The sequence below is a fragment of the Leucopleurus acutus genome, assembly GCF_964270905.1.
Source record: "Leucopleurus acutus genome assembly, chromosome: 15".
Taxonomy (NCBI): Eukaryota; Metazoa; Chordata; class Mammalia; order Artiodactyla; family Delphinidae; genus Leucopleurus; species Leucopleurus acutus.
Window position 1 is genome coordinate 48,756,294 of NC_139157.1, and position 21,649 is coordinate 48,777,942.

Consider the following 21,649-nt stretch of genomic DNA (forward strand, 5'->3'; position numbering starts at 1 on the left):
GGGGTGGGGGGGTGGGGGGCGCGGTGGGGGGTGCGGGGGGGTGGGGTGGGGGGTGGGGGGCTGGGGGGTGGGGCGGGCCTGCGGCAGCAGAGGCCGGCGCGACAACGCTGCTAGCCCGAGGCGCGCCGTGCGCTCTCCCGGGGGAGTTGTCCCCGGATCCCGAGACCCTGGCAGTGGCGGGCTGCACAGGCTCCCCGGAAGGGCATGTGGCTAGCGACCCGCGTTCGCACACAGGCCTCCCGGTGGCGGCAGCAGCGGCCCCAGCGTCCCATGTCCATCTCCGGGCTCCGCACTTTTAGCCGCGGCTCGCGCCCGTCCCTGGAGCTCTCTCAAGCAGCGTTCTTAATCCCCTCTCCTCGCGCACCAGGAAACAAAGAGGGAAGAAAAAGTCCCTTGCCTCCTCGGCAGGGCCAGACCTTTCCCCAGACTCCCTCCCGGCTAGCCGCGGCGCACCAACGCCCTGCAGGCTGCGTTCACGCCGCCAACCTCAGTCCTCTCCCGGCGCTCCGACAGAAGCCGGAGCCTCAGCTCCCAGTCCCGCCCGCCCCGGCGGGCGAGCAGACAAGCCTCTCGGCTGGTGAGCGCCGGCCGGCCCGAATCCCTGCGCTGGAATCTCTCCGCCTTGGCCCCCGCACCCCCGTCGCCGCGCTCTCCTCCGCGGCCCCCAAGCTCCCCCACTCCGCCACCCGAAGTCTCCGCCCGCGAAGGGGCCTCCCAGTGTGTGGACACTTTTCCTCCTTCACAGCTCTCTCCCGCCGGCGCAGGACCCGTCCCCATCCTTTTGTCTCTGTTTAGTTTTTTCTTCTGCCCTAACCAGGTATGTGGGGGGTTCCTTGCCTTTTGGGAGGTCTGAGGTCTTCTGCCAGCGTTCAGTAGGTGCTCCGTAGGAGTTGTTCCACGCGTAGATGTATTTCTGGGGTATCTATGGGGAGGAAGGTGATCTCCGCCTCTTACTCTTCCGCCATCTTCCCGGAAGTCCATGATTTTACCTTTTAAAATTATTTTTTAACGGTGGACGTTGAGTAAAATAAGGGTTGAAAACTGACCATGGAATTTGGCAATATGGAGATCATGGTGACTTTGGTAAGAGCTATTTTGGAGAAGTAGTAGTAAAAGATTGGAGCAGATGCATAAGACTAAATGATAAAGACACATGGGCACAGGAAAAAGTAAATAGACCAATGGAACAGATTTAAAGAGTCCAGAACAAACCCACATGTAAATAGAAACTTTATAGATGACAGAGGTGAAAATGCAGAGAAAAAGATGCAATATATTCCATAAATGGTGCTGGGACAATTTTTTACATGTATGGAAAAAAACAAAATTGGATCTTTACCTCAAATCAAATAATCTGTTCCAGTGGCTTTAAGACCTAAATAAGAAAAGCCAAAGGCTAAAACTTTTAGAAGAAAATAGAATATTTTTGTGACCTCATGGAAAAACAAAAATTTAAAACAAAATACAAAATCACAAACTATAAAGGAAAATATTTATGGATTTGACTTAATTAAAATAAAAAAGTACCACTTCTGATCATCAAAAACACCATAAAGAGATTGAAAATACAATTATTCCTAATGCTTAACTGACAAAGGTGTCTGGAATATGCAAAAAGCCCTTACAAATCAAAATAAATAAAAATAACCTAATAGAAAAATGTGCAAGAATATGAATAGGCAATTCTCAGGAGAGGAAAACCAAATGATCAATGAAGATATGAAAAGATGTACAACCTCAGTACTAATTAGGGAAATGCAGATTTAAACTCCAACATAATACCATTTCACATCTCTGAAACTGACTAATGTTTAAGGGTCTGATGAAACAAGTATTGTGACAAAGGTGTGGGGAATTTTATAGCCTCCCAGTTGGAAGGCAAATTGGTATGACCACTTTGGAGAGCAATTCAGCAATATTTAATAGTTGATGTATGTGCCTTACAACACAACAACTCCATTCCTAGGTGTATACTTTAGAAAAACTCTAATATATGTACATAGGGACTCTTTATAGCAGTGTTGCTGTAGTAAAAATCTGAATACAATCTGCATGTCCATCAATTAGAAAATGGTTAAGTAAATTGTGGTTTGTTGGAACAATGGAGTACTAAATAACAATGAAAAAGAAATGAACTAGAGCTACACATATTAATATGTATGAATTTCACAAACATTCAGAGGAAAAATCAAGTTGCAGAGTACATGCACATACCTAGATTTTAGTGATATATCTTGCACATTTTTTGTTAGATTTATCCCTAAATATTTATATTTTCAGTGCTATTAAAATGTTTTTTTTAATTTCAATTTCCAGTTCATTGCTAGCATAGAGACATACAATTAATTTGTTGTATATTAATCTTGGTATCATGCAACTTTGCCAAAGTCACTTTTTCTAATAGGTTGTTTTGTGGTTTTTTTTTTTGTAAACTCCATCAGATTGTCTACATAGATTATCATATCATCTGTGAATACAGACAGTTTTACTTCTTCCTTTCCAATCTGGAGAACTTTTTCTTTTTCTCTTTTCTTGCCTGAACCCCCAGTACAATATAGTGGCAGTGAGAGTGGACATCCTTATTCTATTCCTGATCTTAGGGAGAAAGCGTTCAGTCTTTCAGACATTAAGTATGCTATTAGCTATGAGTTTTTTGTTGATGACTTTTATCAGACTGAGGAAATTCCCTTCTGTGATATTGTAATATAATAAGAAATACATATGCCGTCTTAATTCTCAGTTCCTGATACAGAGCTCCTAAAGCCCTTGTAAGTTCCTGAGTGATAGGGGTGATAGGAGGATCTATTGTTATCATATTTGGTCTTAATTCCCAGTTCCTGACACAAGAGCTTCTAAGACCCTTAGAATCTCTAGAGTGATAAAGGTGTCTTTCTGGTAGTAAGATGACAGGTGGCTGGAGGCCCCTAGATAACTTAAAAATGGGGGCTGGTTTCTAGAAAGACCAAGGCAGGCATTAGAGAGTTAGAACTTTCAGTCTTACTTTCTGACCTCCCAGGAAGGCAGGGGGCTGGAGTGTGAGTTAATCACCAATGGCCAATGATTTAATCAACCATGCCTGTGTAATGTAACCTCTATTGAGATTGAGAGAGCTTCTGGGTTGGTGAACATATGGGGTGCTGGAAAGGTGGCGTGCCTTCCGTGCTTCTTCCTCAGTACCTCGCCCTATGTATCTCTTCATCTGGCTGTTCATCTGTAGCCTTTTATAATAAACAGGTAAATGTAAGTAAAGTGTTTTCCTGAATTCTATGAGCTGTTCTAGAAAATTATTGAACCTGAGGAGGGGGTAGTGGGAACCCTGATTTTTGTCAGTTTATCAGAATTATGGGAAGTCTCGGACTTGCGATTGGCATCTGAAATAGGGGACAGTATTGTGGGACTGAGCCCTCAACTTGTGGGATCTGATGCTAACTCCAATAGTTAGTGTCAGATTTGAATTACATTTAGGTAACCCAACTGGTATTTGGAGAGTTGGAGAATTGGTTGTTGGTATGAGCAAAAACCCACACATTTCATGTCATAAGTGTTCTACGGGCAGAAACAGATCATAATACCTTCTATTACTAGTTTGTTGAGTGTCTTTATTATGAAATTTTGTTAGGTTTTTTGTCAAATGCTTTTTTTTTTGTGCATCTATTGAGATAATCATATGGTTTTTCTTTTTTAGTTTGTTAGTATGGTGAATTTTATTGATTGATTTTCAGATGTTAAACCACTCTTGCTTTCTTGGGATAAACCTTACTTGGTCATGATGTATTGTCCTTTATATAGAAAGATGCATTCAATTTGCTAAACTTTTGTTAAGAATTTTTTATGTCTATCTTCATGGGGTATACTGGTCTGTGGTTTTCTTATGTCTTTGCCTGGTTCTGGTATCAGGATAATACTGGACCATAGAATGAGCTGGGAGGTATACCCTACTCTTCAGTTTTCTTGAAGTGTTATGTGCAGAATCAGTATTATTTCTTCATTAAATGTTTGGGCCTCGGCTTTTCTTTGCGGGAAGGTTTTTAACTACACATTCAATTTCTTTAATAGATATAGGGCTATTCTGGTTATCTGTTTTTTTCTTGAGTGGGTGTTGGTAGTTTGTGTCTTTCAGGGAATTTGTCCATTTTATCTATGTTGTGCCATTTCTATTTGGTGTAATTAGAATAGCAGATAAAAGTTCAACTTTCCCCATATCTCCCCCCCCTTCCCCCACCACGTGTACCTCCCCAGCATTTCCAACCTTAAGACTTTCTAGTTAGTAAGAATCTACCTAATTAAAAAAAAATCCATTCCAAATTGTTTATTACTTAATGGATTAATCATTCCAGGAGCATTTGCATTTCAAAAGAAAATAGAATTATTCATAGCAAAAATAAATAAATCGTTAATGGTGTTATTTCAGGCTTTGTGACAAGTAGGTAAGGGAAGTACTTTGGGAGATGCGCTTTCCTCTTTTTCAAATCCTCTTCAAGTACAAGTTTGCTATTTTCACTATTCTGCTTAAGTTTCTACCCAGGGAGTTCCCTTTGCCCTTTGGTTAACATAAGATATTTCACACAGCTCTGCAAGATCCTGCCACTTCTCAGGGTCATCAGAATCCATTCTCTATGCCCTGCTCTTGTACATCCCTGTCCTGGCCCTCAAAAGGGTGGACTTCTCTGAGAAAGCGATATTTGTGCCCAAGAGTGGCGTCCAGAAATGTGCATATAAAACCAAGTGCTGGGGTAGACTCAAGCACAAGTTTGAGAGCCACGGAGGTAAGGCGCGCGGCTCCAGACCGAACCCCGGCCTCCGCATTCCCGCCTTGGGCTGTCGGGCGACAACCCTTACCCAGGCACCGGCGCTTCCCTCGAGCCCAAACGGACGTGGTAAGTGTCCAGAGTCTGATGGGGCGGCGGGGAGGCCGCGGGAAGTGGCGGGGCTGGGCGCACCGTGCTACTGCAGGCTCCGGGAGCACAGCGCACTGTGAAAGAGGCCGCGGCGGCGGGGACTCGCTCGATGGGAAGAGAGAGGAACAAAGCCTGGCCCCGCGCGCGGCTCGAGCACTTTGACGCGCGGGGGACGCAGAAGCCGGGGCGGGCCGAGGCGCGGCGGGCGGGGGCCGGGCTGGGTTGGGCTAGGCTGGGCTGGGCTGGGCGCTGTGCCCGCAGCCCCCGGCTCTAGGCGAGCCTCGCGCGTCCTGCTTAGGAGCGCGGGGCACGGCGGCAGCATGGGGTGCGGCAGCGTGGGGTCCGGCAACTTGGAGCTGATTTTTGACAGCGTGGGGCACTTTGGCAGGTAGGGAGTTGGAGTGGGGGTGAGGAGGGAGGTCGGTGCCTGGGGGCGGAGGGGGAGCCGAGTCGGGGGAGGCGCCGGTGGGGTCTGTTTCTTCCAGTTGCGACGGGGTTCTCGCGCTGAGCTCGCGATCCGAAAACATTTCCATCCCTCCTTTCCCAGAGAAGTCGGGAGGCCTGCGTCCTGACTCCTGGCCCTGGCTGGGCTCATCCTCTCGAACTCTGGCGGCGGCACCTCCCCAGAGCAAGCAGTGGGCTCTGGGGCTCGCTTCGGGAGTGTTGGGTGCAGGGCTCGTCCGGCGCGCCTACCGCTTGGCAGGTGGAACCTGGGGCGCGCCGTCTGCGGGTGCCGGCGTCCGGAGCCCCGGCTGGAAAGCCAGCTCACAGGAGTAGAGGAATGCCGGTTCTTGGCGGCTCATTTCTCTAATCGGCCAAACGGGCTCCTCTTTCACTTCCCCAGACGACTGCTGCCCTGCCCTGCCCCGCGGTAGAGTCTTCCTCAGTGCCTGGCAGGTATTGAATTGCTCCAGAAACAACCTTTAGCGGTTGTTGTTTTGTTTTGTTTTTTTTCTGTTTATAGAAACCTAATATGTGCCAGCTACACAGTGCTTTATTTGATGCCCACGGAATCTTGCAAAGGGGGTGAATCCTTATCTTAATGATTGGGAAACTGAGGGACCCACAGGTCCCTCAGTCTGTGGGTCAAGGACCCAAAGCTACGGCAAGGTGGGACCTAGGTTTAACCTTTGTACGATTGTCACCCTCTTTTCATTTGTCAAGTTAATTTTAAAAATTTAAAGTGTATTCATTCATTCATTCATGGAGAAAACACTTCTCTGTCTTACCTGGAACGTTTTGGGAGGAGAGGTAGCTGGGTGAGGGGCCATACAGCGTGCGGATCAGAGGTTGGGAGCTCAGTCTGAATCCTGGCCTGCCACTCACCACGAACGTGACCATGGAAATACTGTGCCTCAGTTTCCTATCTGCCAAGTGAGAATTATAATCATTCCTGCCTTTAGCTCCCTCCCAGGCTTGTGGTGAAGAGATGATGATGTGCTGTTCTCCAGGGTGGAAAGTTGCACAAAAAGTTGGTTATGATTCTCAGTGTCCACAAAAAAGAGGTGGTGGAGCAGGTAGAGGAGGGGCAGGAGGTCCCAGCTCTCCCCTGCTTCCTCCTGATACCTGCGTTATTGAATGCTGAGCTGTGCCTGGCTCTGTCATAAGTTCTTTGTATATGTTACCTTCTTTAACCTTCACTACAGTCCCATGATATGGGTGGCATCACTCATTTCACACATGAGAAAACCAGGCCTTGTGCCTACATCACAAATCTGTTAGTAGCAGAGCAGAACTGGACGTCCATCGGCCTCCACAGTCCATGCTGTCAACCATGGTGCTCTCCTGAGCCCAGCCCTGGGACTCAGCCAGGTCCTTCATGTATTCCCAGGATCACGTTAGCAGTGAGTGGCAGGCCAGGATTCAGACTGAGCTCCAAACCTCTGATCTGCACGCTGTATGACCCCTCACCCAATATTATCTCATCTTAGACTCCTTGAAGAAGAATAGCATGAGGATTACAAAATCAGCTCCGGGGATGGATGTCTGCGTTCCGATCCTAACTTACCAATTATTAACCGTATGGTCTTGGACATTTGACTTACCACTTCCTCATCTGTAAAATGGGGGTAATAATAGTACTACAAATGTTTATTGTAAGCGCTCCACCTTCAGCCTCTCATTTCATCCTCACAGTAACCCTATGAGGTAGTAGTTACTAATGCCATTCTTTCCCCATGTATTTTAGGGATTAACTAAGATACTTAGGTGCTATAACAAAAAGATCCCTCAGTTGGAGTTTGTTCCTCTCTGGTAACTGTGCAGGGCAGTTTGTGCTCCATGGGGCTGTCCAGGGACCCAAGTGGGTGAGGCAGCTCCGCCATCCGCAGCACCGGGGGCAGCTGCTCCATGTCCTTACCCACATGGTCAAATGTGGCTCACCATGGTAGGAGAGGGGAGAATGGATTTTGAGAGACAGCTCTTAGCCAGCCACAATAATGTATGCAAAAGTCTTATTATTCAGTAAGTTCTCAATAAATCATGGCTATTATTACCTGAGTCCCCATCCTAGTGGGAAGGGTAGATTGTGAAAGCTGGGTAACAAGTCAATGCTTACAGCAAAAGGTGAAAATAGTGTAAAATACTATAAAATATCACAGTACCCATATTTTCTTTGGCATTTGCTCTAATTGGTCTTTTTATTGTTTATAAGCAGAGAGTTTATTGTGTATTATTATTATTTAGTCTTAAGGAAACCTAGTTTATTGTGTATTATTATTATTTAGTCTTTTTTTTTTTTTTTTTTTTTGCGGTACATGGGCCTCTCACTGCTGTGGCCTCTCCCGTTGCCGAACGCAGGCTCCGGACGCGCAGGCTCAGTGGCCATGGCTCACGGGCCCAGCCGGTCCGCAGCATGTGGGATCTTCCCGGACCGGGGCACGAACCCGCATCCCCTAGCATCCGCAGGCGGACTCTATTATTTAGTCTTAAGGAAACCTAGTGAAAGTGTTAAGTAGAAAACCCTAATTATCTCTCATTTCTCATTAGTCATTTCTAAGGTGCGGAAGCACTATCCTAATCACCTTTAAGAGAGGAAAGCGGGACACCTAAGAAGAATTACGTTTCCAGGACTCGTCCTGAAGCCATATTGAAGTTACAAAAACTTCATGGCTTAAGTCCCATGTTAGAGGGAGTTGAGGAAACCAAGATTCAGGCATCTGTGTTGGGGGATCTAAGAACCTGGATCTTTGAGTTATCTTGGGATAAAGGGAGAGATGGTTTAAAATTTCAGAGTTGGAATGTTGAGCCTTGTGACTGACTTAATCTATGGATATAGGTACTGGGGCCAATATATGAACCTTTTAGGTTTTTTTTTTTTATTTTGGCTGCATTGGGTCTTCGTTGCTGCACACGGGCTTTCTCTAGTTGTGGTGAGCGGGGGCTACTCTTCGTTGGGGTGCACGGGCTTTTCATTGCAGTGGCTTCTCTCGTTGCAGAGCGTGGGCCCTAGGTGCGTGGGCTTCAGTAGTTGCGGCGTGGGCTCAGTAGTTGTGGCACGTGGGCTCAGTAGTTGGGGCTCACGAGCTCAGTAGTGTGGCTCGTGGGCTCTAGAGCGCAGGCTCAGTAGTTGTGGTACATGGGCTCAGTAGTTGGGACTCGCGGGCTCAGTAGTTGGGGCTCATGGGCTCTAGAGCACAGACGCAGTAGTTGTGGCGCATGCGCTTAGTTGCTCTGCGGCATATGGGATCTTCCCGGACCAGGGATCGAACCCTTGTCTCCTGCATTGGCAGGTGAATTCTTAACCACTGTACCACCAGGGAAGTCCCTTAGGTTCTTTTTTGACTTCACCTTATGAACATCATAATAACTAGCACTTTTATGCACCTACAGTATGCCACAGTGCTTTCCATGTATTAACTCTTTACATTCCCACAACAACCCATTTTTCACGTGAGGAAACTGAGGCTCAGAAAGGGTAAGGATCTTGCCCAAAGACCCAGATGGTAAGTAACCAGAGACAAGATTCAAACCATGGCAGTCTGGCTCTGGATCCATGCTCTTAACCACAATGGGATGACACTAGTTATGCTTCATTATACAGAATTATATAAATCTAGGACCAAAAGTAATCTTCTTCACCTGTCACCCAGATAGCGTGAGTCTGTTTCCTGGGGGTTCTGATCATCTTTGCTTTTCCTTGCCTCTGGGTTTCCTGTCTATTGTGTCTGTATGACTGTTTTTCCATTAGTGTTTCTCTCCAGCTGTGGGCACAGTGATATGTTGTGTCTCTGTTGTTCTTTTTTTTTTTTTAATTAAAAAAAATTTATTTTGCCTGCACCACGTGGCATTGTAGGATCTTAGTTCCCTGACCAGGGATGGAACCTGAGCCTCCTGTAGTGGAAGCGTGGAGTCTCTAAGTCTGTTTTTCTGAAGGGGCCTTAGGCTGGGGGGGGGACACCTTATGGACAACAATCTTTATAAGGGACAAAGTGATATGTTAGAACGCTAGACACCTAAGGACGTAGGGTTTTGTTTTTTTCAGGAAGTTATCCTTGTAACAGGGAAAGGGAAATTCAAATTGAAAGAGCGCTCAAGGCCTTCCCAGCACGTAGAAAGTATAATTATATGAACTAGCATGGTTTGTTTGGGGACTGCTAGGTGGCTTATTATTTATGGAGTATAAAGTATGAGGGTGAGAGAAGGCCAGTGAGGGGTACACTTACAGTCATCCACAAGAATATTTTCGATGTCATGCTAAACAGTTTGGGTATTAGGATCACTGTGGAGAATGAAAGGTGCATTGGAGGGGCAGGAGTTGAGGCAAAGAGACCAGAGAAGACCCAGGTAAGAGCCCTGGTGGGAGATAATGAGGGTCTGGACCGGAGCAGGGGCAGTGTGAGCAGGTAGGATGGGACAGTTTTAACCGGTGGAATTGATAGGTCCTCCAGGCCCTAAGGCGTGAAGGAGAAGTGGGAAGGACCATGAGGGCCCCCCCATGCCCTGCCCCTACCCCATATTTCTGGTTTGTGTGGATGGTGGTGCCCTAAACTCAGAAGCAGTTACACTCCGGGTGGGGCAGGCTTGGAACTTAGGTATTGAGATCCATTGGAGGCTCTTAACGCAAATTCATTGTGGGAATTCCAATAAGAAGCCAATAAGTGGTATTACATTGGTACATTAATGATAGAGGCTTGATGGACACAATTTGACACTTTTATCATTGTAATCATTGTTTTTGAATAGCTAGAAATGCTCATAATATATATGTCTACACATTCCTATATATTTGTTGTTTTTTGAATGTTGGACCATAGTTTATTCCTGCAAGTCACATTGAAAAGAAAAAACAGCTAACATGGAGGTGGTGGGTGTATGCTGCTGTTAGAATCTTGCACCACTAAAGTTCTCCATGGCACAAATTATACGCCTTTTGTTGTCATAATAGATATACATAAATTTTTAATATTTAGAAGTGCCAGTCTTTTTTTTTTTAAACATCGTTATTGGAGTATAATTGCTTTACACTGTTGTGTTAGTTTCTGCTGTATAACAAAGTGAATCAGCTATACGTATACTTATATCCCCATATCCCCTCCCTCTTGCATCTCCCTCCCACCCCTCTAGAAGACACCTTCTTGTCAGCATGGATTGGGTGGCCAACCAGGGCTGCAGTCTAGATGATACGCACCATGTGGACAGATTGGGTGTGCCTTGGCAGCCACTCCAATCACACCTCAGCAGGGGCATTGCTGAATACTTTTTCCTCTCCCTGGGTCCTGCAAATATAAGACTTCTAAATTGATGTATTATGTATATACAGAAAAGTGTGTACCCTAATCTACAACTTGATGAATCATCATAAAATGAACACATACGTGTTACCACCCCAGATCACCCCTTCTCATGCCCCCTTTCTCTCCCCCAAACTCACTACTATCCTCACGTCTAACACCATAGGTTAGTTTTGCCTGATTCTAAACTTTGTATAATTGGAGTAAAAAATCACATACTCTCTGTCTGGCTTCTTTTGCTCAACACTGTGTTTGTGAGATTCACACATATCGTATGTCACAGTAGTTTGTGGATTTTCATTGCTGTGTAGTATGTCATGGCATGAATATTCCACAGTTTATTCATTTACTGTCAACAGATATTTGGATTGTCTCCAGGTTGGGTTTATTATGAATAGTCTTTCTTGTATATGACTTTCGGAGCTCATGTACACACTTCATTGGGTATTTTCCTAGGAAAGGAATTGCTCTGTTACCTGAATGTGCATGTGGTCAGCTGCCAAACAGTTCTGCAAGGTGGTTGTAATAAATTACACCCTCGCAAGTTGTTTATGAGACTTCCAGTGGCTCCACAACAATTGTTAAGTATTTTGAATGTCAAACATTGTGTCAGCATATGGTTAAACCAGGGAATTCAATTTTTCGGAGCAGGAAGCTCGCTTGCTTATTTATTTATTTATTTATTTACTTATTTACGGCTGTGTTGGGTCTTCTTTGCCGCACGTGGGCTTTCTCTAGCTGTGGCGAGCGGGAGCTACTCCTTGCGGTGCGTGGGCTTCACGTTGCGCGGGCTTCTCTTGTTGTGGAGCACGGGCTCTAGGGTGCACGGGCTTCAGTAGTTGTGACATGTGGGCTCAGTAGTTGTGGCTTGTGGGCTCTAGAGCACAGACTCAGTAGTTGTGGCGCATGGGCTTAGTTGATCTGCGGCATGTGGGATCTTCCCGGACCAGGGCTCGAACCCGTGTCCCCTGCATTGGCAGGCAGATTCTTAACCACTGCGCCACAAGGGAAGCCCCTCTCCTGGGAAGCTTGTATAGAGTCCTGGATCCCACCTCAGGCCTCCTGAGGGTGGGGCAGAGAAGACAAATCCTAGCTTCAGAGGCCTGCCAGGGTAGGTGCTCTGTTACGGGGACTGTGTGTGAATGGAGAATGAGAATAGAACACTTGTGTGACTCTGTAGAGAACTCTAGTGACAACTGTGGGGTTCAGGTTGGCTGGGGAAGGACCTGAGGCCAGGAATATGGTGACAAACTAGAGAAGCTGGTGGGATTCAAAGACTGGAGCCCTGGACGGTGCAGGAGGTGGGGTGAGTGGGAGGGACAGGGGGAGCTGGGAGGATGGGAGGCCGTGGTCAGAGGGCAAAATGTGAGCTTTTCAGCCGTGGAGCTGCTCCAGGTGATGAGACTACTTAGGAACCAAACCCAAACGCCTTCAGGGGCAGGTAAACTTCAGACAAACAAAATCTGTCTGCTGCTTGCGGGGGCTGTGTTGTACTTTGCAGTGTTGGAATTTGGGGGGTGAGGAGGAGTGAAAGACTTATAACAATGATGTGTGTTACATTCTCAGTCATATTCATATAGGATGCCTCTTAGGTCCCAAACAGGATTTGGTTGCAAGAAGATCTGGTGCCCAAGTCTTTCATTGCCTCGGTGCCTGGCAGTTAGGCACTGGCCCACCGCAGACTCCAGTCTGTAATGATCTAGACAGGGTGATTCTCCCTCTGTTCTAGACACCAGGAGCTTGCCTTTAGTGAAAGACTCCATGCTGCCCTTTTCCTCTGGCATCTCCCAGGCAGCATTTATAACTTTTACCATAATTTATATAACTAATCTCCTGCTGGAAGACATTTAAATTTCCAGTGTTTTCCAGTTACAGACTAAACGTGTACATTAACTTTGGGAGAGTTGATATCTTTATGATGTTGAGTACTTGTTACTCCAGGGAAGTAAAGAATAAAACTTACTCTCAAGGGCAGATGGTAATACCCATTAGTCTAATATCTTCTAGTGTAGTAGAGATGCTTAGGTGCTTGATTTTAAAAAAAGAATTAGTAAATCTGAACTCTTTTCTTAAGTAAGATTAGCTTTCCACTTTATTTACATGAGTAATTTGCTAAGCAAAGATTGACCAAATTTCAGGTCACTGTCGGTTTCAGTCTGTAAATTTGGAGACCCTACATTTACTTTTAAAATTTTGAATAAACTTTTAATTTTTGGACAATTTTAGAGTTACAAAATAGGTGCAAAGAGAGTAAGGAGTGTCCCTGTGTGACCCTCATCAAGTTTCCCCCATTGTTAACACTTTATATTACCATGGGATATTTGTCAAAACTGAGAAACAGACATTAGTACGTTACTATTAGCTAAACTCTAGACTTTATATAGATTTCATCAGTTTTTCCAGGAATGTTGTCTTCCTGTTCTAGGATCCAATCCCGGGTACCACACTGCATTTAGTTGTCATGTTATCCCACTCTTCTCTGGTCTATGGCAATTTCTCAGTCTTTCCTTGTTTTTTATGACCTTGACACTCTTTAGGCGTATTGACCAGGCAACCTATAGAATGTCCCCCAATCTGGGATTATCTATTGTTTTTCTTATGATTAAACTGGGGTTATGGTTTTTGGAAAGAAGGCCACAGAGGTGAAGTGCCTGTTCATCACATCACATGAGGGGGAATGTGGTCATCCATACAACATCACTGAGGATGTTAACCGTCAACATCCGGTTAAGGTATTGTTTGCCAGATTTCCCCACTGTGAAGTTTCCTTTTATCCTACTGTGTTCTTTGGAAATGAGTCACTAAGTCTAGCCAAGGGGGAAAGAGTGGGAATTAAGGTCCATCTTCTGTAGAGAGGGAATATCTACAGGTATTAGTTGGAATTCTACTGTAAGAAAGATTTGTTTCTTCTTTCTTTTTTCTTTATTTGTTCAGTCATTTTCTTATATAAGTATGGTGTATTTGTCAGGGTTCTCCAGAGAAACAGAATGAGTAAGAGATAGATAGATATAGATAAAGGTAAGAGGAGATTTATTGTAGGAATTGGTTCATGTGGTCCTGGAGGTGAGAAGTCCCACAATGTGATGTCTGCAAACTTGAGACCCAGTGCTATAATTCAGTCCAAGTCCAAAGGCCTGAGAACAAGAAGCTGATGGTGTAAGTCCTGGTCTCAGTCCAAAAGCCCAAGAACCAGGAATGCCAGTGTCTTTGGAGAGCAGGAGAAGACGGATGTCTCAGCCCAAGCAGAGAGATCAAATTCGCCCTTCCTCCACCTTTTGTTCTATTCAGGCACTCAACAGATTGGATGATGCCCAACCCCATTGGTGAGGGTGATCTTCTTTACTCAGTCACATGCTAATTTCCTCCAGAGTCACCCTCACAGACACACCAGAAATAGTGTTTTATCAGATGTCTGGGGATCCCTTAGCCCAGTCAAGTTGACATGTAAAATTAAACAACATAGTATAGGACATCATATCATATGACATCATATCATATCATATATCATATATCCCAAAGTATTAAAAGGATTGTCAGTGCAGGCTATCTTTCAACAGGTTAAAAAAATATATATGACACGAATGCTCACTAGATCTGATTTGCCTTCTGAATGACATAGTTGTGAATACATTTTATTCAAAAGCTATCAGCATGTGTACTGCTGGAGTTCAAATAACTTTAAATGTTGTGAAACTAATTTTATTAATGTAGCTAGTGAGTGAATGGCACTTTCACATTACGGTGCTACCTCAGGTTTTAGCTTGACATTTGGAAAGAGCTTGCTTTGGCTTAAGATAGACTGAATTTATCTCCCAGCTCTTACTTCTGTGCTCTGAGCAAGTCACTGGCCTTCCCTGAGCCTCAGTTTCCCTCTCTGTAAAATGGAAATAAAAACTACTTCATGGAATTCTTAAAAAATGTTTTATTTTATTTTATACTTTGGATTATACTGTGCTATTTATTTTGTTGCTCAGATTGTCTCAGCTTTGCCCTTTGGGAGCTCTTTCATACTGGTTCCTCTGTCCCCCTGACACGCCACCACGTTTTTTGTATTTTGAATACTTCCTTACTTTCTGATACTGTAAGATGCTCCAGGCTTATTTTGTGTTCTCCCTGTCCTGGTCTTAGAATCAGACAATTTCCCTGGTTCCTTTTATTGGAGAATGATATCTAGAGCCCAAGATCTGGGCACCAATGTGCTTGTTGCTCTTGGGATATCATCGCTTTTAGGCCCTGTTGACAGATATATACACATATGTATACACACATATCTATAATTATTTCTATGTTTATCCCTTTATCCAAGCTAAGGCATAATGGAGACTTTTCATATTTGCATATGTCTTTTTTTAGCCCATAGGCCAGATATAATAACTTGATTTTTTTTCTCTTTGCAGATACCAGATATTCCTCTATTTTATATGTGCCTTCCAGAACATCTCTTGTGGTATCCATTACTTGGCTTCTGTGTTCTTGTCAGTGTCCCCACAGCATACTTGCAGGCCCCCAGGCAATGTGAGTCGGGTTCTTTTCCAAGATATCTCTAGTTGGAGGTTGGAGGACATCTGGACCCAGTTTTCCATCGGCCGTGAAGATCACATCATAGTGCAGCTACAGGACGGTGAGATTTGGGAGCTCACAAGCTGTCACAGGTTCCGGAGGGATGACAAGTCGAGTTTGAACTATGATTATAACGGCCATAAGAGTAGTTTCCCTTGCTTGGATGGCTACATCTATGACAAGAGCAAGTGGCGCAGCACCGTGGTGACTGAGTGGGATCTGGTGTGTAACCGAGAATGGTTTGGAAGGCTGATCCAGCCTACATTTATGCTTGGAGTCCTGCTGGGAGCGGTGATCTTCGGCTACCTTTCTGACAGGTAAAATGAAATGTTTAGTATTGTTACATCAGTGTAGGGTTCATTTTCCTATCTGATTTTCTTAGGGGACAGGGAATTATGTTCAAAACTGTAGTCATTTTCATACCTCCTATCTAAATTCCTTGTTGATCTGTTATTTAGAGACACAAAATAACATAGTGTTTAGGGGATGGGTTCTGAAGACAGTCTGCCTGTGTTCTGCCATTTATTAGCTGTGGGACCTGGGTGAATTGCCTAACATGTGTTTTAGAATCTCATGTGTAAGCTGGCAATGAAAATAATAGCGCTCACCTCAGAGGGTTATTGCAAAATTAATACAGAAAAAGTACCTTGGACACATAACCACTCAGTAGTGAATTTTTTTTCTTTAAATAGATTTGCTTTTTAGGAGGATAGTCTGGTCCTAAGCAATAATATCTATGAAATTGTGTGATATACCAGCCATATTTTTAAGAAATACACATTAAAATGAATATGTAGCTCTTAAAATAAAGCTAAGTTCATCTCTATATGGACATGGACCACACTTTTCGTATCTGTCCTAAAGTGCAGAGATGAACTTATTTATTTGGTCCCCATAGTTGTGAGTTTTACAGGTATGTGCTGGGCACTGGGAACCTAAAAACAACTGCTTAGGTCAGAAATCCTTGCCCTCAGGGTGTGCTAGTCAAATGGGGCCAACAAACATGTCCAAATAAAAATTATAGGGCTTTGTTTTGTCCAGGGCCATACTAGAAGTAAAAGCAATGGAGGCAAAGACTGTGGAAGCCTAAAGGGAGGAGTACCCAGGTCTTTCCCCCCAACACACACATCCCCTCCAGGAGGTGGCATTTGAATAATGAAATTGGAGCAGAAGCGGAGTCTAGTTATTATTTGGTGATTGAAGTTATGTTTCAGTGTTTAAGAATCTTCTGCTTCATAACTGTCTTCCTGGGAAGTGTGGAAGTTAGGGTGTCAGTGGGGAGAGGAACAAAATAGGAGATGAAGAGGTAGATATTCCCTTTTGGTAAGTCTGTCAGTGGAGGAACTGCAAGATGCAAGGTGGCTACCAGAGTGATGGGGTCCAGAGAAGGTTCTTGTCTTTGACTGGAAGAGACTTAAACTGAAAGGGAGAAGTCAGAGGTGAGCGAAAGACAGAGGAAAAAGAAGTAATTGGTAGCATAAGGCCTCAGAGGAGGTGGGAAGAGACATGATCCTATACAAAGACTGCAAAATGGTATTTGGAGAGAAAAGGGTGTGGTCTCTGGAGAGGAGGAAAGAAGAGAAGCCTGAAGGCAGATGCAGGTCATGTTGGCAGGTGGGCAGACAAGGGACTTGTGGGGCTTTCTCTTTGATGGTCTCTGTTCTCTGCAGGAGAGGGCTGCTCATCTGCTGAGAGTGAAGACTTTGTGGGTGGTACAGGGGGTTGATCAGGGATGGATGAAAAATAGTTTTAAATGGCACTCAGGACTCAAATGAGATTGGGAACATTTATGTGCAGGGCCAACAATCCCTACTAATGCACGTGGGAGCAGAGAAGGCTGAGGCCATGAAAGTGACTGTTTCCAGTTTGCTTGCATACCCTCTGCTGCACTGGGCAAGCCTGTTGGTTGGAATCTCAGGACTGTATTTTTTTTGCCTTACAATTATCTGTCAGGGACATCTCACAGGGAGAAAATATCTGCAAATCACATGTATAATGACAGTCTAGTATCTAGAATATATAAAGAACACTTATAACTCAACAATAAGAAGACAAATAACCCAATTTAAAAATGGACAGATGATCTGGATAGATATTTTGCAAAGAATATATACAAATGGCCAAAAAACACATATAAAAATGCTCAACATCATTAATCATTAGGAAACTGTAAATCAATGCCACAGTGGGATAACCCCTGCTCACTAGAATGGCTATAATCAAAAAGACAGGCAACTGCAAGTGTTGCCAAGGATGTGGAAAAATTGGTGGGATTGTCAAACTGGGGCAGCCATCCTAGAAAACAGTTTGGCAGTCCCTCAAAAAATTAAACATAAAGTAGCTTATGACCCAGCAGTTCCACCCCTAGGTATATATCCAAGAGAATTGAAACATAACTTTACACAAAATCTTGTTCGCAAGTATTTATGGCAGCATTATTCATAATAGCCCAAAAGGTGGAAACAATCCAGGTGTCCATCAACTGATGAATGGATGAACAAAAGGTGGTATTAGCCATGCAATGGAATGTTATTTAGTCATAAAAAGGAATGAAGGACTATAACATGGATGAAGATTGAAAACATAATGCTTAGTGAAATAAGCCAGGTTATATATTGGGCAACTCCATTTATATATAGAGAGTCCAGAATAGGCAACTCTGTAAAAACAGAAAGCAGATTAGGGGCTGTCAGGGGCTAGAGGGAGCAGAGCATGGGGAATGATGACTCCTGGGTGCGGTTTCTTTTTGGAGTGATGAAAATGCCTTGGAACTAGATAGTAGTAAGAGTTGCACAACTCTGTGAATACACTAAAAGCCACTGAATTGTGTACTTTAAAAGGTTGAATTTTATGGCATGTGAATTACATCTCATTTTTTTTAAGTCTGCAGGCATATAATTGTTATTTGTTTGCTTTTTAGGCAAAGAAATGCACTTCCCAATTATGAAAATATAGGGCAAGTAAGCAGCTTATTCTAGTAGCAGGATGTAGCAAGACTTCTGTTTTTAGAGGGGCTTAGTAAGAGTTGTCTCCCCTTGGTGGGCTGAGCCAGCCCAACAGAGAAGATGATCCAGCAGGTCACAGAGCAGGTCCTGACAGGGAAAGGACAAATCTTCCCTCTCCTTGCTCCCAATCTCAGGTTAGGTGGTCCTTTGGGGACCACCCAGAGTGATCGAGTGTGTATATTAGCAGCTCAGGTGGAGACCAGTCACTGAAAAACTGGCCTCTTGAAGAAATCATGTGTTAACTCATGATTTGCTCAAAATAAATGAATGAGTAACAACAATCAAATATTGATACATAAGCTATTAAAATATAGGTAGCACTTATCTTTCATGAATTAGAGTGGATGTTTTAAACTGTTGCAGCCACACCTTGCTCCTTCCTCTGTGTAATTCTTATTTTTCAGGGCAGGAAGACGACTTGTCTTGTGGGCCACAAGCACCGGTGTATTTTTGTTTGGCATAGCAGCGGCATTCACGTTTGATTATTACAGCTTCATAGTCGCACGCTTCCTTCTTGCTATCGTGAGTTGGGTTGTTGTTGGTTTGTTTTGTTTTGTTTTGTTTTGCCTCTTTAATTCCACTGCAGGACTTTTACATTAAACCTTAACTCTCTTAGTCTTGTTCATTTAGAATCTAGTGAGAGAGATCAAGGACTAATCTTTGTTCACCCCACTGCAGAAGTCTTTCTGTAGAATATTAATGTCCTATGCTTAGAATGGAACTCATTAAAATGAAAAAATTGTTGCTTAGTAGGCAGAAACTTTACGTTTGACTCGATGCCTGACAGGTGATCCACATTCCACGATTACTAACAGCAAGGATTTGTGGAACATCACTTCCACTTGGCATTGTACTGGGGATTCTAGCCGATACTATAAAGCAAAAGAGAGAGAGGAGACAGGGAGAACAAGAGGGAGAGAGGAAGGCATAAGGGGAAAGAAAGGAAAAAAAAGTCACCATTTGTAGCCATTACAAATAATCGCTACAAATTGTTTTACTTCTGAGCAATTGTATGGGTCTAGTCAGGCTTTGTATGCATGAGCCAAACAGAAGGTTCAGTTGCATTGTTAAGAAAGTCATTTGTATAATGTGCAGGAAGAATGAGAACAAGAAGGCATCGGGCATTTCTGTTATGGGGAACAGGGTAGTAGAGTGGAAAGGGCATGAGTTTGAATCCCAGCTTTGTCATGTATTGGCTTCTCAACTGTATGACCTTGGGCAAACACCGTATCTTCTTCAAACCTTAATTCCTGATCTATAAACTGTAGAAAATAATACCTGCTTCACTGGGCTGTTACCAGGATTCATGTAAGCATCCACAGTTCAGTACCTGGCACGGACTTGGCACTCCCGACAAGGGTGCTATTACTGGAAGTGGACCAGAGAGTGAGGAAGCTGTTTGCACACTTGGTGAGGCTTCCAGACAGCTTCCAAACTACCAAACGACAGCAGCAGTGGTTCTGTTTGGAGGTCACTGGTCAAGGATAACCAGGTGAAGTTTTATCTTCAGGGAGAGCTTGTGATCTTGCTGAACACAGAGCAGGGCATGCATCCCCTCTCACCAGAATGGATGATCCAAGGGTCTGGAGAGAAGCCAAGGACTTCAGTCTCAGAAGAAGAGGTCACTGCACCCCCTCAGAGGACAAGGTGGTGTATTCTCTTTTGGAGTCTTCATCAATGGCTGGGAAGGGTTCCTAGAAAGCCACACAGATGGCCAAGGATAGGAGGATGCATTAAAAAAAATTTAGGAGAATTGAAGGTGTTGCCTCTTAAAAAAATGTACATATATCTAGGTATGTAGAGAGTTTTTAATACAAAAAATAACAACCAGCCGTTCTGTCTCCACTGAGGATGGAATAAGAGGAAATGGCTCTGTAGCTACAGAGTGAGATTTGATAAGAGACCTTCTGGTGAGAATGATGGTACAACAGAGGCACAGACAGGACTTGAGAGGGTGTGGAGCCCTCTTTTGGAAGATTTAAGAGGATAATTCTAAAAATATCTGTTCCAGTCTTGCAAAATACCATGAGTTGATTTCTAGAGCCAAGAAAATGAGGCAGGCCACCCATAGAATACATCTGTAAAATGTGGCCTTAATTTTCTGTGGCTCCTTCCTTTGGTTTTTATGGGAAATGTATTTGTGATACAATTTTGAGTAGGGAAGATGCAGGCAGATTCATTCACTCAGCACATTTATGCATCTGCCTACAGAGTGTAATGCTAAGTAAACCTGACCAGGCTGTTTCAATATCCCTACATCGTAGAGCAAGTCAAGACACTGACGGGCCATTTTAAAAACCCATACAATGTTGACGATGGAGGACTAACAGTGGAGGGGGTCCTGCAGCAGGGGTTGGGATGGGGAGTCTGGAGAGTCAGGGGCTTTTTAGTCTGAGGGGTGGGTGAGAGAAGAACCTTCCAGGCAGAGGCAGCAGCAAGTGAGAAGGCCCTGAGACGTGAAGAAACTGAAGGTGCTGATGCCTGGAGAATAGAGAGGAGGTGAAATACATGATAAGGCTGAAGGAGAGAGAGAGGACAAGGCAGGGCCTTGTAGGATGACAAAGAGTTTGCCTGGTTTCCTAAAGGCAATGGGAATTCCCTGAAGGAGTTCAGTGAATTCAGGGGTGAAGTGGTCATTTTGGCTGCTATGTTGGCGGTGGGGTCAGGGTAGATGTGAAGAATAGAGTGTTATCAGTGGAGGTGACAGGTATGAATGGTGTCAAGGAGGCTTCTGGAATTATTTAGGCAGTTGTGTAATGGATTGTTTGAACCCAGTGACAGAAGTAACCAGTAGGAAGTGGGAGTGAACACAAAAAGAACTGGCACTGAAAAAAACATTTTGGGGACTGATGTTATAACTTACTTTAATGGGGAAATTTGTAGTATTTGAAGGTTTAAATTTACCAAACAACTGGATTCTTCAGTATGGGAGTCCTCATTATCAGGGTTCGTTAACTGAGTCTTGCAATTACAAGGTTTCGTGGGGAAATAAAAGCTGTTGCCACAGAATATGAAACTGACCATTAATACAATAGTCCCCATCAAGCACCTCTCTGCTTACTGCTAGTAGGCCAGCCTCTTTGCGACTCTGACACAAAGTGAAATTGCAGATCTTACCAAAGATTCTAGATTACAGAAAGTCTTTGAAAGCAGTGGGGGAAAACTGCCTGAATCCTACACAGATCCCTTGACCAAGTGGGATCTGGCAGAGATAAACCAGTTAACTTTTTTTTTTAATTAATTTTTATTGGAGTATAGTTGATTTACAATGTTGTGTTCGTTTCTGCCGTACAGCAAAGTGAATCAATTATACATACACATATATCTACTCTTTTTTAGATTCTTTTCCCATATAGAAACCAGTTAACTTTTGAAGAAATTAACATCCACAAGGATAATGACAAGATGAGCCTTCAAAGGAGTATGATTCAAATATCAAAGGATTAAGAGAGGC

At 44.0% G+C, this 21,649-nt stretch overlaps 1 protein-coding gene across 1 annotated transcript in view; it reads left to right on the top strand.

The window, feature by feature from the left end:
* Positions 1 to 5,218: 5,218 nt before the first annotated feature.
* The window catches only part of SLC22A16 (solute carrier family 22 member 16), a gene marked incomplete at both ends in the record, with an annotated part of 33,091 nt that continues 16,660 nt past the window's right edge, over positions 5,219 to 21,649 (top strand). Inside the window, 3 exons of the mRNA XM_082855422.1 lie at positions 5,219 to 5,286; positions 15,028 to 15,507; positions 18,600 to 18,717. Coding sequence (XP_082711548.1) covers positions 5,219 to 5,286; positions 15,028 to 15,507; positions 18,600 to 18,717 — 666 coding nt within the window. The remainder of the gene's footprint in view (positions 5,287 to 15,027; positions 15,508 to 18,599; positions 18,718 to 21,649) is intronic.